The sequence below is a fragment of the Mastomys coucha genome, unplaced genomic scaffold, assembly GCF_008632895.1.
Source record: "Mastomys coucha isolate ucsf_1 unplaced genomic scaffold, UCSF_Mcou_1 pScaffold8, whole genome shotgun sequence".
Taxonomy (NCBI): domain Eukaryota; kingdom Metazoa; phylum Chordata; class Mammalia; order Rodentia; family Muridae; genus Mastomys; species Mastomys coucha.
The window spans coordinates 75,448,694-75,462,178 of NW_022196914.1; the positions used below are offsets into that span (position 1 = coordinate 75,448,694).

Sequence of the window (13,485 nt, forward strand, 5' to 3'; positions counted from 1 at the left end):
ATTTAACTTGACATTATAGCTATATATTAGTTAAGTTGTTTTTATGGAAAACCTGAGGCATATAAGGTTACTTATTACATTGTTCTCTTACGGCTAGGTTCAACAAGCAGCCTGAATACCCAGTAGGATAATACACTTCTAAGTGTATTATCAATCCAGGCTGAGAAGTCCAGTGAAAATATTAGTGGGAAATCAGTATTGAAAATTAACACTAGTATTATTCTCTTGCCATGTCTTCTGTGTGTGTGTGTGTATGTGTGTGTTGCATGTACATACATATGTAACTCTTGTCCCTGTGCATGCATGTGCAGGTCAAGGGAGGTCAGATGTACTCCTCTATCACTCTCTGCTTTATTTCTTTTATATGTCACCTCTCACTGAACTAGACGTTCACCATTTAGGCTGGGCTGGCTAGCCAGCATGCTCTCAGGATCCATATGTCTCTGCTCCCCAATGCTAGGGTAACAGGCACACATAGCCATGCCTAGAGTTCTTTCTTTCTCTCTCTCTCTCTCTCTCTCTCTCTCTCTCTCTCTCTCTCTCTCTCTCTCTCTCTCTCTCTCTCTCTCTTTCTTTTTCACTTAAGTGCTTGAGATTGGAACTCTCACATGATTGCATAGTGAGAGATCTTGCCCACCAAGGATTCTCCTAAGCCTCTATGCAGAGTTTCTGGAGGTGGAGATCATTTACTAGATCCACACAAGAAAAAGTTAGCACATTTTTGGTTGTTTTAGCCTAGTTAATTGCAGTGCCCTGAAGCCCTAAGTCATCTGTAGCCTCAGCTAAATGGGATCTTCCATCACTGTTTGGGTAAGATAGATATCCACTGTCTTCCTTTCATAAATGTATCATAATCTAGTGATACTATCTCACTGGTTATTGATGACTGGTCTGATGAGCAGATTGACTTCCACCTTTGCTTCTATGTGTTTTTTATCCCCCTAACTCAGAATCGCCAATGATGTCCCTGAATTGGGACCACCAGATGCAGTGCACCCTCTGGCTACCATACAAGTATTATCTCCAAGTCCTGCACATTAATGGCTCCTCTGGGATATTTATTTAGCTGTATGGGAACTCTTTAATCTTCACCAACAGATTCCAGGACTGCCTAGCTAATAAAAGCCTCCTATTTGGAGAGCTATTTCGATCTGCAATAATCCTCCATAGTTGCTGAAGGTCAAGCCATTCTTCAGCCTTGGAACTATGGAGATTCCTGACTATGCCTGGCCTCTTACATATGAACATGGTCCGCAACCACGGTAGTTGTAATATACCCAAGGCTTGCCTAGCACAGCCATTCAGTTGCATGCTCCCTTCTTCAACATTCAGTCAGGATCATCTAGTCTGATTCATCGTATTTTTCTTACTAAGAAGAAATCTTTCTAAAAACCCTGGAAAATGCTGAAAACAAGCAGAAAACCAAAGTCTCCTATAGTCCATCCACATTAGAAGCATTTTACTGCATAAACTAATTGTCTTTATTATTTACACTTATTATGTCATAACATTTATATGTTATATACACAAAAACAAAACTCCGTATGTTCATTAAGTCTGTTACGCTATTTCCCAGAGACATACTGGATAGTTGAGAATCTGGCCTCTAACAGCTAAATAACAAATATCTTTCAGCACTTGTCACCTGTGTGAAAGTTGCTGTGCTAATCATCTGGTTTGCAGTTTTGCCTTAGTATTTAACTCTAGGACTTAGATTCTCATCTCTGTTTTATTCATGAGCAGCAATGAGAAAACAATAGAAAACTGAATAAGCTTGGAAAACTGATAAATAGCAAATGTAGCTAAGATACTATAATATATTGTCTTCCCATTGAATATATAACGTCATCTTTACCAAATGAATGACAGTTTATTTAAGTAACTTCATAGTGTTATAAATTAAAAATTTAAGTAAGCACTTTATAAGAGTGTTGCTAAATTTTTTAATCATTAGTAATTTTTTAGGGAAAATTACCAATAGTAGGTCATTAGGTCTTGCCTAAATATGCTGTTTTATTTTTAGCCAATTAATTTATTTCAGAGTTAATTTCGACAGTGGTGGCATCTGTCCTGCCTAAACATTGATGGCAGGTCTCCAGTTAATTTAATACAGCAAAACTAGAGAGACACTGTGTCAGTATTCACGTGAATGTTATTTGTAATAGAGAGCTCCCATCTTGAAGCTGGATCCTAGTATGTTACAGTGTATGAAGAACTACGACATTCAAGTTTTTTCCTTTTCATTCTTTTTGTTTGTTATGGCACAGAAGCCAATGAGTCTGAATTACAAAATCACATTCGAGAATTGAGCAGGGAGATTGTGTTCAGGCCAGTTTCCAGAATGAACCTAGCTGATCACAGTAATTTTAACAGAGAACACAGATTCATCTCGAGAGTGTGTATTTGTTCCCACTTTGTAAGAGAACTTCATTCTCCACTGCTGACAACTCTCTCAAATGTAAAGGCTGCCTTCATTTATAATGGTGCTGTATCACTTGATGGCACATATACGTAAATCATTCATTTGAACTGGATGCTCTTTTCTTCTTGGACAATACTGAATCTATAAGGGTTATCCAGACTGAAGCTCTGCGATAGCCTGCTCTAGAGCTTAGGTAATGTTTGCAATAATGAACTTAAGATGAAAAAAATGTAGTAGAAAATATCACTTAAGGAGGTTGTGGTGCTAACATTGGAAATTTACAACCTAATTCATAGAAGAGCAATAGACAGACAAGAGACAGTGATTCACTGAATAAAGGAAAAGAGTCCCTAAAGAGTTTTGAAATAATTAATTTCTGAAATTGTCAAGATTCTGTGAAACATGATTTTCTTGGCTATACTAAAACTAATATGAAGTATATATATCTTGCATTTGTAATGTCTACTAGCATGATTTTTTTTCCTAGGAAGTTATTCTAAGTTAATATACCTTACTATAAGGAAATTAGAGACTTTTGCTTTTAAAATTGACTCAAGGTATAATTACCAGTTTGCACTTAATCTTAGCGTAAGGGTCAAGAAGTGATTATCAATTTGCCAAATATTCTAACAGTTAAACTATAAAGAAAAATACGCAAGGATATAGAGAGCAAATGTCAAAATGTGTTCTTCTTTTCTTAATACCAAGAAATTATTTATAATATCGACGTAGGGTGGTTTCTTACCGTATAGAAGACATTAATTTCATTCCCAATATCCTCAGTGGAATTAATAAGCTCAGGGATAGTCTCATTGGCAGCAACTGAAATGTGGTGTTCACTCGCAGAACTTAGAATTAATTGGAAAAATAAAAATAAAACACAGTAAAGTTAGTTTTACTTGACTTCATTCCTTTCTTTCCCTACATCACATGATTCCATAAAAATATTTGCAGAGTTCAAAATAGAGAGTGATTCTTTTCCCCCCAAACCCCAGTTAAATATTTGAGGATGGTAAGAATCACTTAATTCAATAGCTACTCTTGCTTACTTGATGCCAGTATGTTAAATAATATGCAACTTTCAAAATATAATTTTATTGTTATCAAGTGAACAGTTTCTATGGACGCGCTAGCATTTAAATTTAGAGAAAAATCGGACTAAAATTTGACATATTTAGTATTGAATAATTGAAATAAGACTTGTTTTTAAAAGAACATTTACATTTACACAATTTTAAGGCACTCTGACTGCTGGATGGAGAAGCTCAATCTTCCTACAAAGGTTGCCGTCCTTGGATGACCCTGGTAGAATTGAGCCTGTCCTTCAAAGCAGCACTTCAGCCAAGAGAAGACAAATAGAAGATATTCATACATGTGTGCCAAAAATTGATTTAAATTAAGTGGAGAATTGTTGGGAAATATCTTTGTGCTGACAGAAGCGGATGCAGCAAATCAGACAACAGACAACAGACTTCAAAGGCAAAGACATATAAGTGAGTCTAAGTGCCTAGCCTATAACCCTTGCTTTCTGATCTGTCATTACCCAAGAAAAAGTGCTGTAAGAAACAAAACAAGACAAAATTAGACTAGGCTGACCTTGGCGTTGTCTCTCATATTTTTATATGCATTGCACAAAGTTTTATGGAAAAGCTTGGAATTCTGCTTCAGTAAAGGAATTCATAAGCAAGGGACTCTGTGGAGTGGAAGCTTACAAACATGACTGGTGTTTGAATGGAAAATAAGGTCTGAATGGGGAGAATGATTTCTGGATAGAAGAAGAAAATAATGGCTGACCAATGAGAAAGCTTTAGTTGTGCGTTAAAGAATGGGCAGGTGGATCCCATTTCCACAGGATGAGGAAGAACAGTGACCAGAAATATGACTGCTGACATGTTAGAAAGCATTGTACTTTGTCAAGGATTGTGGCTTGCTAAGCTGCTACTAAACAGGAGCTCAGTCCTGTCATTCGCACACTGTATTTTGATATCTAGAGCACATGGGTACATGTGGATTATGCAGGAGTCATTTAATATGCATGCTGGACACCACGCCAGAATTTCATGTTTGGCAGCTCTGAAGGGGCACTGCAGTGTCTGTCCCTTTAAACACCCGAAACGTGATGCTCTCAGCCAAGGACCACACTAGCCGAACCATTTGGGGATCAGAAAGCTAACAATGAGTGAAGGTGGATTCAGCCTACCTGTAAAACTGCAGTCCAACTTCGTATTTTACTGGGATGGAAATATTTACTTCATTATCATGAAGAGATTCCTGTGGCTCTTCACTGTCGCTGGAAAACAGCCCAGTCACACTGACCGTTACATTTGCGTACTTATACACCATCTCTATGCACTTGAAAGAGATTATGTTGGCAACTTCATAAAATACAAAATCATAGAATTCTTGGTTTGTTCTTCCCGAGAGGAGAGGGGAGACTGGAGCTGGGCATTGCTAACATTCCCAAGCTGTTGATTTAGAATTGAAAACCACACTCATTTAGACTACGTTTATCTAAATTGTCTGAAATAATAAGAATCTATATCATTAAGATGCTAAGACTGCTGGAATTCTGTGGCATAAAGATTTGGACACAAATCATCTTAGTTTATCTTTATCATGTATGAAGCCCTTGTACAGAGACTCAACTAGGCTCATACAGCTAATTGTGAATCTAACATCTTCTTATGTTGCCTTTAATAGTCTTTCCCAATTGAGCACTCAGTATGCATGTTGTTTACTTTTTACATATTCCTTGATTTGGGTGTAATTGTCATAATATTTGAAATTTATTTATATCTATACACACATATACGTTAAACACAAATATGCCCCATATAGTCATGAACAAAAATTGGAGGAAAAATATAATTTATATGGCCAGATAATGGGGAATGCAGTTGTTCCTGAACTTTACATTGAGTTATTTAATCTCTCTCTGCCTTTGTTTTTCCATCTACAAAATGGATATTTTATCATTAAATTTTCTGCAGTAGATGCCAAATAAATAGATGCAGAGAGCTAAATTGAATTGATTCAATTAATTTATCCATTAATTCATTTTCTTACTTGTTAATTTATTTTTCATCTCTATAGTAGTGATTATATGCAGGAAGCATGCTGGGTACTATAGGCCATGCCACTTGACCTCACAGTATATGTTCTGGTGGAAAACTACACCGAGCAGGAAGCTCAAACCCCCTTCAAGTTCTGTACTAATCTTTCACTACTTTAAAAAATATATGTAGTATTGTCTTCACCTAACCAGGATAAATTAAAATTAACTAATAAACTAACAAACAAATAAATACTTTTTTCAAGGCAACACCTATTTTTCTTTTTTAAAATTTATTTTCCCCTTTTATTGAAAATAGATGCATTGTACGAGAAAAGATTATGTTTAAAAAAATATTTTTTTCTGGCATAATATGTTGTGATTGTGATTATAGTTTCTCCTCTCTCTGCTTCTCTCAGTTCCTCCCCACTCCCACCCTATCTGGATCCATTCTATTTCTGTCTCTCAGTAGAAAAAAAGAGTTTCCTAAAGGATAATAATCAAATATAATAAAATAAAAATGAACACATCAGAGTTGGACAAGACAAACAAACAGAAGGAAAAACCTAAGAGAAGGCACATGAACCAGACACCCACTCATTCCCACACTCAAGAATCCCATTAAAAACACTAAACTAGAAGCCATAAATACACCCAGACCTGGTGCCGACCCATGCAGACCCTGTGCATGCTGCTTCAGTCTCTGAGTTCATAGGAACTTTGCTGGTGTTGATTTAGTGCCTGTTTTCCTGCATGTGTTCTGTGATGATGTTGAAAAGTTTTGAATGATTCAAGTAAAATGTATTGAAGTATAAAAGGGTACCATAAAATTTGAAGACCATGTGATTATTCAGTTGACCTTGATAGATGGCAAGGAAATGTTTAAAATTAGAAGATTCTGTTAACTATAAATACAGTTCGGCAGATATGAGTGATGTGCAACTACAAGATAGTCTACAGCTAATATTATCAGTGATTTTATTTGTTTTGAGTAAGAATTTTTCTACTTTTGCTAATTACCCCCATGGTATTTTTTTTTTTGTGAAGCAAAGTGGTTCATGGACTGCTAATTTCTGTTGATGTCATACAAGCTTCAAGAAGCTGCCAGTAATTCTACAAAGTAAAATAACCAAATTTTACATAAAAGACATGATATGCACAAATACATACATGTTCACACACATATAAACCAACCTTATTGCACTTAAATGAATGATTGCATTTTCTGAGAGATGTGATGTATTAAACTGGAATATTATTTTGAAGGTAACCTATGAAATTAAAATAGATATCTTAAGTAACAGATGAGGAAAACATCAACTTTCAGTAAAATACAGTTTATATAAATTTACTACCTAAACAGAAATTATAAAATTACTTAAGAAACATCGTCTTACAAAGTATAACCTCATCATAAATACATACAATAAAGGTGAATTTGTAATATGCTTTTCATATTGCAGTATGAATGTTTTATTCACTCAAAGTTTATATGCCCAAGTTTAGTTCTTAATGTTACGATATGAGAGATCAGTCCTTTTGGTAGATAACAGGTCTTGAGCAGCCACATGAGTGGGATTAATGCCCTTGTGCAAGAGGTACCAGAAAGCTGCCTCCCCTGCTCCCAGAGGACCTTAAGGGTCACAAGATTAGCATGGCTGTATCATAGCACATATGCAAAACATTGTTTGTTTATTTTTTTTAAAGATGTATTTATTTATTATATGTAAGTACACTGTAGCTGTCTTCAGACAACCCCAGAAGAGGGCATCAGATCTCATTATGGATGGTTGTGAGCCATCATGTGGTTGCTGGGATTTGAACTTAGGACCTTTGGGAGCCATCTCTCCAGCCCCCCATTGTTTGTTTTCTTCCCTCCCATACATAATCTTAATTTAGACTGAAAAACAAAATAATGTTCTTTTAAGAAAGATGTTTTTCCCTGTGTTGGAGTACTGATCTCTAGTCTAGTACAGCAGTGATTCTCAGCCTTCCTAATGCTATGACTTTACTATAGTTCCTTATATTGTGGCGACCCCAACCAAAAATTATTTTTATTGCTACTTCATAACTGTAATTTTGCTACTGTTTTGAAACATAATATAAATATTTCATAGGCAAGATATCTGCTATGTGTCCCGTATGAAAGGATTATTCAACCCCCAAAGGGGTCGCGGTCTATTATTGGATGGAGTTTGCTATCTCTCTTAAACTTCCACATCTAGCCTAGACGCTTGAGTCTTGGTATTTTCCAGGTCTCTGTGTCATAGAAGCACGCCTGAGGGAGCTGCTTACTGTATAGTCAAAGAACCCTGAAATACTTAAACGGAGAGTCTAGATCTGGAACCCAAGAATATTCTAAATGTGAAACCCAAGTTGAGATTGCTTGCAAATTTTTCCTGTCACGCTTTGTATAACCTAAGAGACATTTTGATTTAAACTTTTATCCCAAGCAAAAGGGAGAACTGCTGGAAGAGAAGGAAATATTTAATTCTAGTGCCTTCCTCAAATGGTGCAGAACAACTATATATTCAGATGCACGTGTAAGTTGGACTCTGTTCAATACACATAAGCTAGAAGTTTTCCACATGGACATCAGTGTAAGAGCAAAAAAAAAATCATAAAATTCTTGGAAGGAAACTAAAAGTCTCAAGGCTATTTGAATAACTCCTATAATGTAATAGCACAAATGACAGCCTAACTTAAATACAGGTAAAGAATGGGACATGGAATCCTGGAATCCTAGCACTTAGGAGGCAGAGGCAAGAGGATTGCTGGAAGTTCTGGACATCATGGGCTATATCCTAAGTTTAGGGTTAGCCTGGGCTCAAAGAGAGACCCTGTCTTAAAAAAAAAATAGGATTATAGCATATAGTTCTCCAAAGACTGTGGTTTCATGCATGTGTGCATATGTGAATGTGTGAAAAGTTACTCAAAACATCATCCCTTCTTGCTGTTAGGAAAATGCAAATCCAAGTTACAGAAAAACATTGCTTCACATCCACCAGAGCGATAATAACAACAAGAACAAGAACAACAACACCACATCAGCGCTCTCATTCACTACTGGCAGGAACATAAAATGATTATCTATTGTATATTTAGCCTCTTTGTTTGAATGTGACATATAAATCACTCAGCTTTTGATTGCATCTTCCCGAGGTTCTATAACAAAATAACTTAGACTGTTAATTCATGTAATTCAGAAACCGTGGGGTGGGGAGAGTTGTCTCACAGCTCTGGAGTCTAAGAACTCCAAGATGAAAGCACTAGAAGATAAGAGTGTTATGGTCTCCTCCTCTCTGAGGACAGTGTGCATCGTGTGACAGGTGGGGTAAAGAAACCCTCTTGAGCCTCTTTTGTGAAGCCGTGAGTCCCAAAGTTACCACTTCCTAATGCTATCATATTAGGGATTAAATTTCAATCTACAGATTTTAGAGACACGCAAAAATAGCAAATGCAGGCTGAAAACTTTGCATTTGATAATTATCAACATAAATTACCCCTTGGGTCGAGAGAGGGGTTGCATATCAGATATCCTGCATATCAGATAATTATATTACAACTCATAACAGTAGCAAAATTACAGTTATGAAGTAGCAACAAAACATGAGGAACTGTATTCAAGTGTCACAATATTAGGGAGGTGGAGAACGGCTGCATTAGGATTTACGCGTTTGGCTTTGAGCATATCACTTCTCTTTGGCAACAGCTACTTATGTTTTACCCAGGCTCCTCACCATTTCTCCTGTCCTCAGAAAAGGATATCCAACTCTACAAGTGATATTTTGATTGGATTCACAGCTATCTTTTTGGATCCCCTAAAATGAAAAAAAAAAACAGATTCAGAAAAGAAATGCAGGTGAAATATTTACATCTATCTTTTTAGAATTTTTTTCAGCTATGCCTTAGGAGTTACTTTTCCAAGATGCTTGAGGAGCATCACAGCACCTGGGGACTGCCTTTTCCATAATTCATAGAGATCTGAAATCAACACTTGAGGGCGCTGTTGGGACAGAGCACGCTTGTCTTGCACGAATAGTCAGGGGAAACAGGAGCACAGACAGCACCAAGCTCAGGAAGCTGCAGTGGTGGATGCTAGCCTTCGCATCTGCTCTGTCAGAGCATCAGACAGGGCCAGGAGTCTGGAGTCCTCCACAAGAATGAGGCTCTAACGTGTAACCACGAGGATTCACCTTCTGATTCCACTCAGCACATAATACAAGTAAAGGCCTCAATGCAGGAAAAGGACTTTGAATTACCAGCTGTGAACTATGGGTATTTCTGCCATGGCCAGAAAGCCAGCAGAAGAGAATACAGGCAGTGCCTCTTAGCATAGCTTCCTTTCCAGAGACAATCTGGTGATAATTAATGTTTCTCCACATTATACTTACACTTTACATTTCTATAATTTTTCATATTCATAATATTCTGAAAACAGCCAGGCGATGGTGGCGCACGCCTTTAATCCCAGCACTTGGGAGGCAGAGGCAGGCAGATTTCTGAGTTCTAGAACAGCCTGGTCTACAGAGTGAGTTCCAGGACAGTCAGGGCTACACAGAGAAACCCTGTCTCGAGAAACCAAAATAAATAAATAAATAAATAAATAAATAAATAAATAAATAATTCTGAAAACAAAATATGTTATAGTAACAAATGATCTTATATGAGTCCATCTCTGTTAACATCCAAATGATATCAGAAGAAATGGAGTGAATTAACAGTAACAATTTAAATTTATTGAAACTATACAACAATGCTTTAATACTATGTATTAATGTGTGTGTGTATACAAGTGTATTATTTAACTCAGTGTCTTATACATAACAAAGCAGTTTTCTATAATTTAACTATATTCCTATACCCAAAGGTATTAGTTTTTAATATAAATAAAAATATTCATATTAGCACTATTGATTTTAGTGTGAATCAAAATACTTCAAATTTATTTATATAAATATATATAGGATTTTAACTTGTAGGATAACATTTGGGAATCAGAATCAAAAGCTAAGTTCAAATATGAAAATACTGACAAATGATCCAGCATCCTATGTAGGGGATTAGTGTCAAATTAATAAAGAGTCTGATATACAGGTAGGTTATTGCCAAATAGAACCCTTTCATTATAAATAAATAATACAGATTTCCTAAGAGAAATCTTTGGCTAACGTAAGAATTTTTTCATAGAAAAAAAAAAAGTATCTTGATTTTCTCAAATGGAGACTTTCCTTTTAACACATGAACTCCTCTCTGTGTCTCTGTTGATGATTTTAGCTTTGGTTATATTTTTTTCCTGGCTGAATCTTAGTTTCAGTGGCTTGATGACTCTATGAAACACAGAATTTGGAACTATCAGCTGTCTTTCTTAAAATACAAAGTCTGAAAAGAGACATGCCTCTCCAAAGGGAAAAATAAAAACCAAAAAGCTTGGTGTGAGTGAGGGCTGGAGAGACGGCCCAGTGACTAGGAGCACTGGCCACTCTAAATAAAATACTGAAAGTTTCTAAATATCTTTAAAAGCTTGTGACTGTGACTACTAGTGTATTCTAATATTAACAAAGCAGCTCTCTACTCTGCTCAAATCCACGTTATTAAATTAATTAGCTCAGTAGCATGAAAAATAGGTTCAATAAATAATCACTAAGAAAACGAATGATAAACAGTATGTTTACCTCAATTCCTGAAAAAATCAGATTTGGAGAATACTGCCCCACTGTCCTGGTGTTGTATGCACTGTCTCCTTTGTTCCTCACTGTGAGGCTGACATTGAACTTGTCATTCTGGGACCTGACGATCAGCAGGCTCTTTTCTGTGGTGGACACATCCAGGTTGAGGTCTGAAATGCATCTTTCCTTGTTTCCACAGTCTTTGGCAAAAGGGATCTGAAACGGTTCACAGGAACGAACATGTTTCACAGCGTAAGTAAACATCACTGAAAACATCCTATTAATTTGTGTAACAGAAATGGTATGGCACCCAAGTAAGAGAGACAGCTCAATGAGGAAAGTGATCGTCTTGCTGAGATCTTATGGGATGTTACATTTACTGCCGGCTTTATGGGGAAAAGGATAAATGTCAACGTGTGGGCTTAATTTCCAAGTCCTTTAAAGGAGGTAGTTCTCATAGATCTTTTCCACTAATATCAGCTTCCCAATGAAGGACAGCTTCTAAAGCTCAAGTCAAGAACTCAAGCTCTACATCTACACAACTTCATTTCTATGATTTCCTAGTAAAAAGAATGAGGTATGATCCAGCCGTGTATCTGGAAGCTTCGCTTGATTCTTTTTAAATTCCACCCTCCCCTTATTCAGTCTATCACACATGTCCTTCCTTGCCTACTCTCCATATCTTCCAAGTCCCCTGTCACCTCTCCATCCCCTCTATACATTAAAGAAGCCTGTTGTACTGGTGTCCAGCACCTGTGTTTCCTCCAGTTATTTATCATATTGTGGCAGATGTGGTCTTTAAACAGCATCTGCCTGCTACCCACTGAGCTAAATGGTGTCAACAGAACCACATTGTCCTTTAAAATGTCTATAGTCTGGGTAGTGGCACCATCCCCCTGAAGATCTCACTCTGGCCCTTTGAGTCTAGCCATATGCTATATCAGCTTCACCTCTGCGCTGAGGTTTCAACTGCAGTGCCAAGTTTCGTAAGATGCGTCAGTGGCTTAGCATCTTCACAGGCACCCTCACCCACCCACACTGTAAAAGGTGCAGTCATCCAGTCATGCAGGGCTCGACTTAAGAGTTACAACCACGTGCAGCTTTCTCTGAGTCCCCAGACTAGATAGAAAGTATTGCAAAATCTGAAATTCTTCACAGCATGGCATTTCATTACTGCTGAAAGCCCAGGTCCTAGGTGAGACTGAGATCCATGTTTGCTTCATGTGAGATGATAGATGTATTTGGAAGGTTGCGGGGATATTGGCAGATGAACGAATGAGAACCATGAGCTCTGTGCCCCTATAGTTTTTCTCCATTGTGGCTGTCATTGTGATGCCCCTTCCTTCTCTGTCCCCTCACTCACTCTCAGAAATGTGTTGGTGAACTTGGAGTTTGGGAATAGAACAGAGGTAGCCCAGCTCAGTCCCTTCCTATCTCTTTTGTTCTTGGGGTAATGTGCCCACAGGAGGCACTTGTGCTGCCCTGCTCCTTTATGTTGCAAGCTGCGCTGGTTTGACTGAGAATGGCTCCCATAGGCTCCCATAATTCAATGTCTGCTTCTCAGTTAGAGGAACTGTTTGTGACAGTTCAGGAGGTGTGGCCTTGTTGAAGTAGGTGTGGCTTTGCTGGAAGAGGCTTTTTTGTCATTTGGGTGGGCTTTGAAGTCCCAAAAAGCCCAAGCCAAGCCAGTGACTCTCTCTCTCTCTCTCTCTCTCTCTCTCTCTCTCTCTCTCTCTCTCTCTCCCTTCCTCCCTCCTTCCCTCCCTCCCTACATGCCTCCATCCTGCTCCCTGCACATCTGGATGAAAAGCACTCTAGTGCCAAACCTGTCTGTTTCCTACCGTGATTGGTTTAAATTCTGTGTCTGTGTGCTTTTAGTTTCCCTAATACATTCACAAAGAGACACTGTGAATCTTACGTGTTCATGGACCGAGTTTGGCAGAGCATCATCAAGCACGGGCCCATTTTCTGGATCAGTGAGATTAAAATCCAAAGTCACTCTCACGGAGTCCTGAAAATCATGCTTATCCTACAAGTTGAAACAACACTTGTCACTGCTGTTGTATTCACTGGATGCTATGACTCTGTTGTGGCACCTGTCTACCGCTGGGGCATACTGGAACATTCCAGTCATGAACCTATCTTGATATCATACTTCAGCCAGCCCTTCCTTCACTGAAGTGGTATACCATGGCTTTCCTGTTTGACAAAGGCTATAGGGAAAGTGGAGGCTCTAGACTATGGCAGGGAACTCCCCTAGAGCTCTAGACTATAGCAGGGAACTCCCTAGAGCTCTAGACTATGGCAGGGAACTCCCTAGAGCTCTAGACTATGGCAGGGAA

At 37.9% G+C, this 13,485-nt stretch overlaps 1 protein-coding gene across 2 annotated transcripts in view; it reads right to left on the reverse strand.

The window, feature by feature from the left end:
• Positions 1-13,485, reverse strand: part of Itga1 (integrin subunit alpha 1) — a 152,988-nt gene that overhangs the window by 18,371 nt on the left and 121,132 nt on the right. For both annotated transcript variants that reach the window (XM_031360506.1, XM_031360505.1), the window contains 6 exons: positions 13,062-13,172; positions 11,150-11,359; positions 9,215-9,295; positions 6,669-6,745; positions 4,623-4,712; positions 3,168-3,270 (listed from right to left, as the gene is read on the reverse strand). In XM_031360506.1, coding sequence (XP_031216366.1) covers positions 3,168-3,270; positions 4,623-4,712; positions 6,669-6,745; positions 9,215-9,295; positions 11,150-11,359; positions 13,062-13,172 — 672 coding nt within the window. The remainder of the gene's footprint in view (positions 1-3,167; positions 3,271-4,622; positions 4,713-6,668; positions 6,746-9,214; positions 9,296-11,149; positions 11,360-13,061; positions 13,173-13,485) is intronic.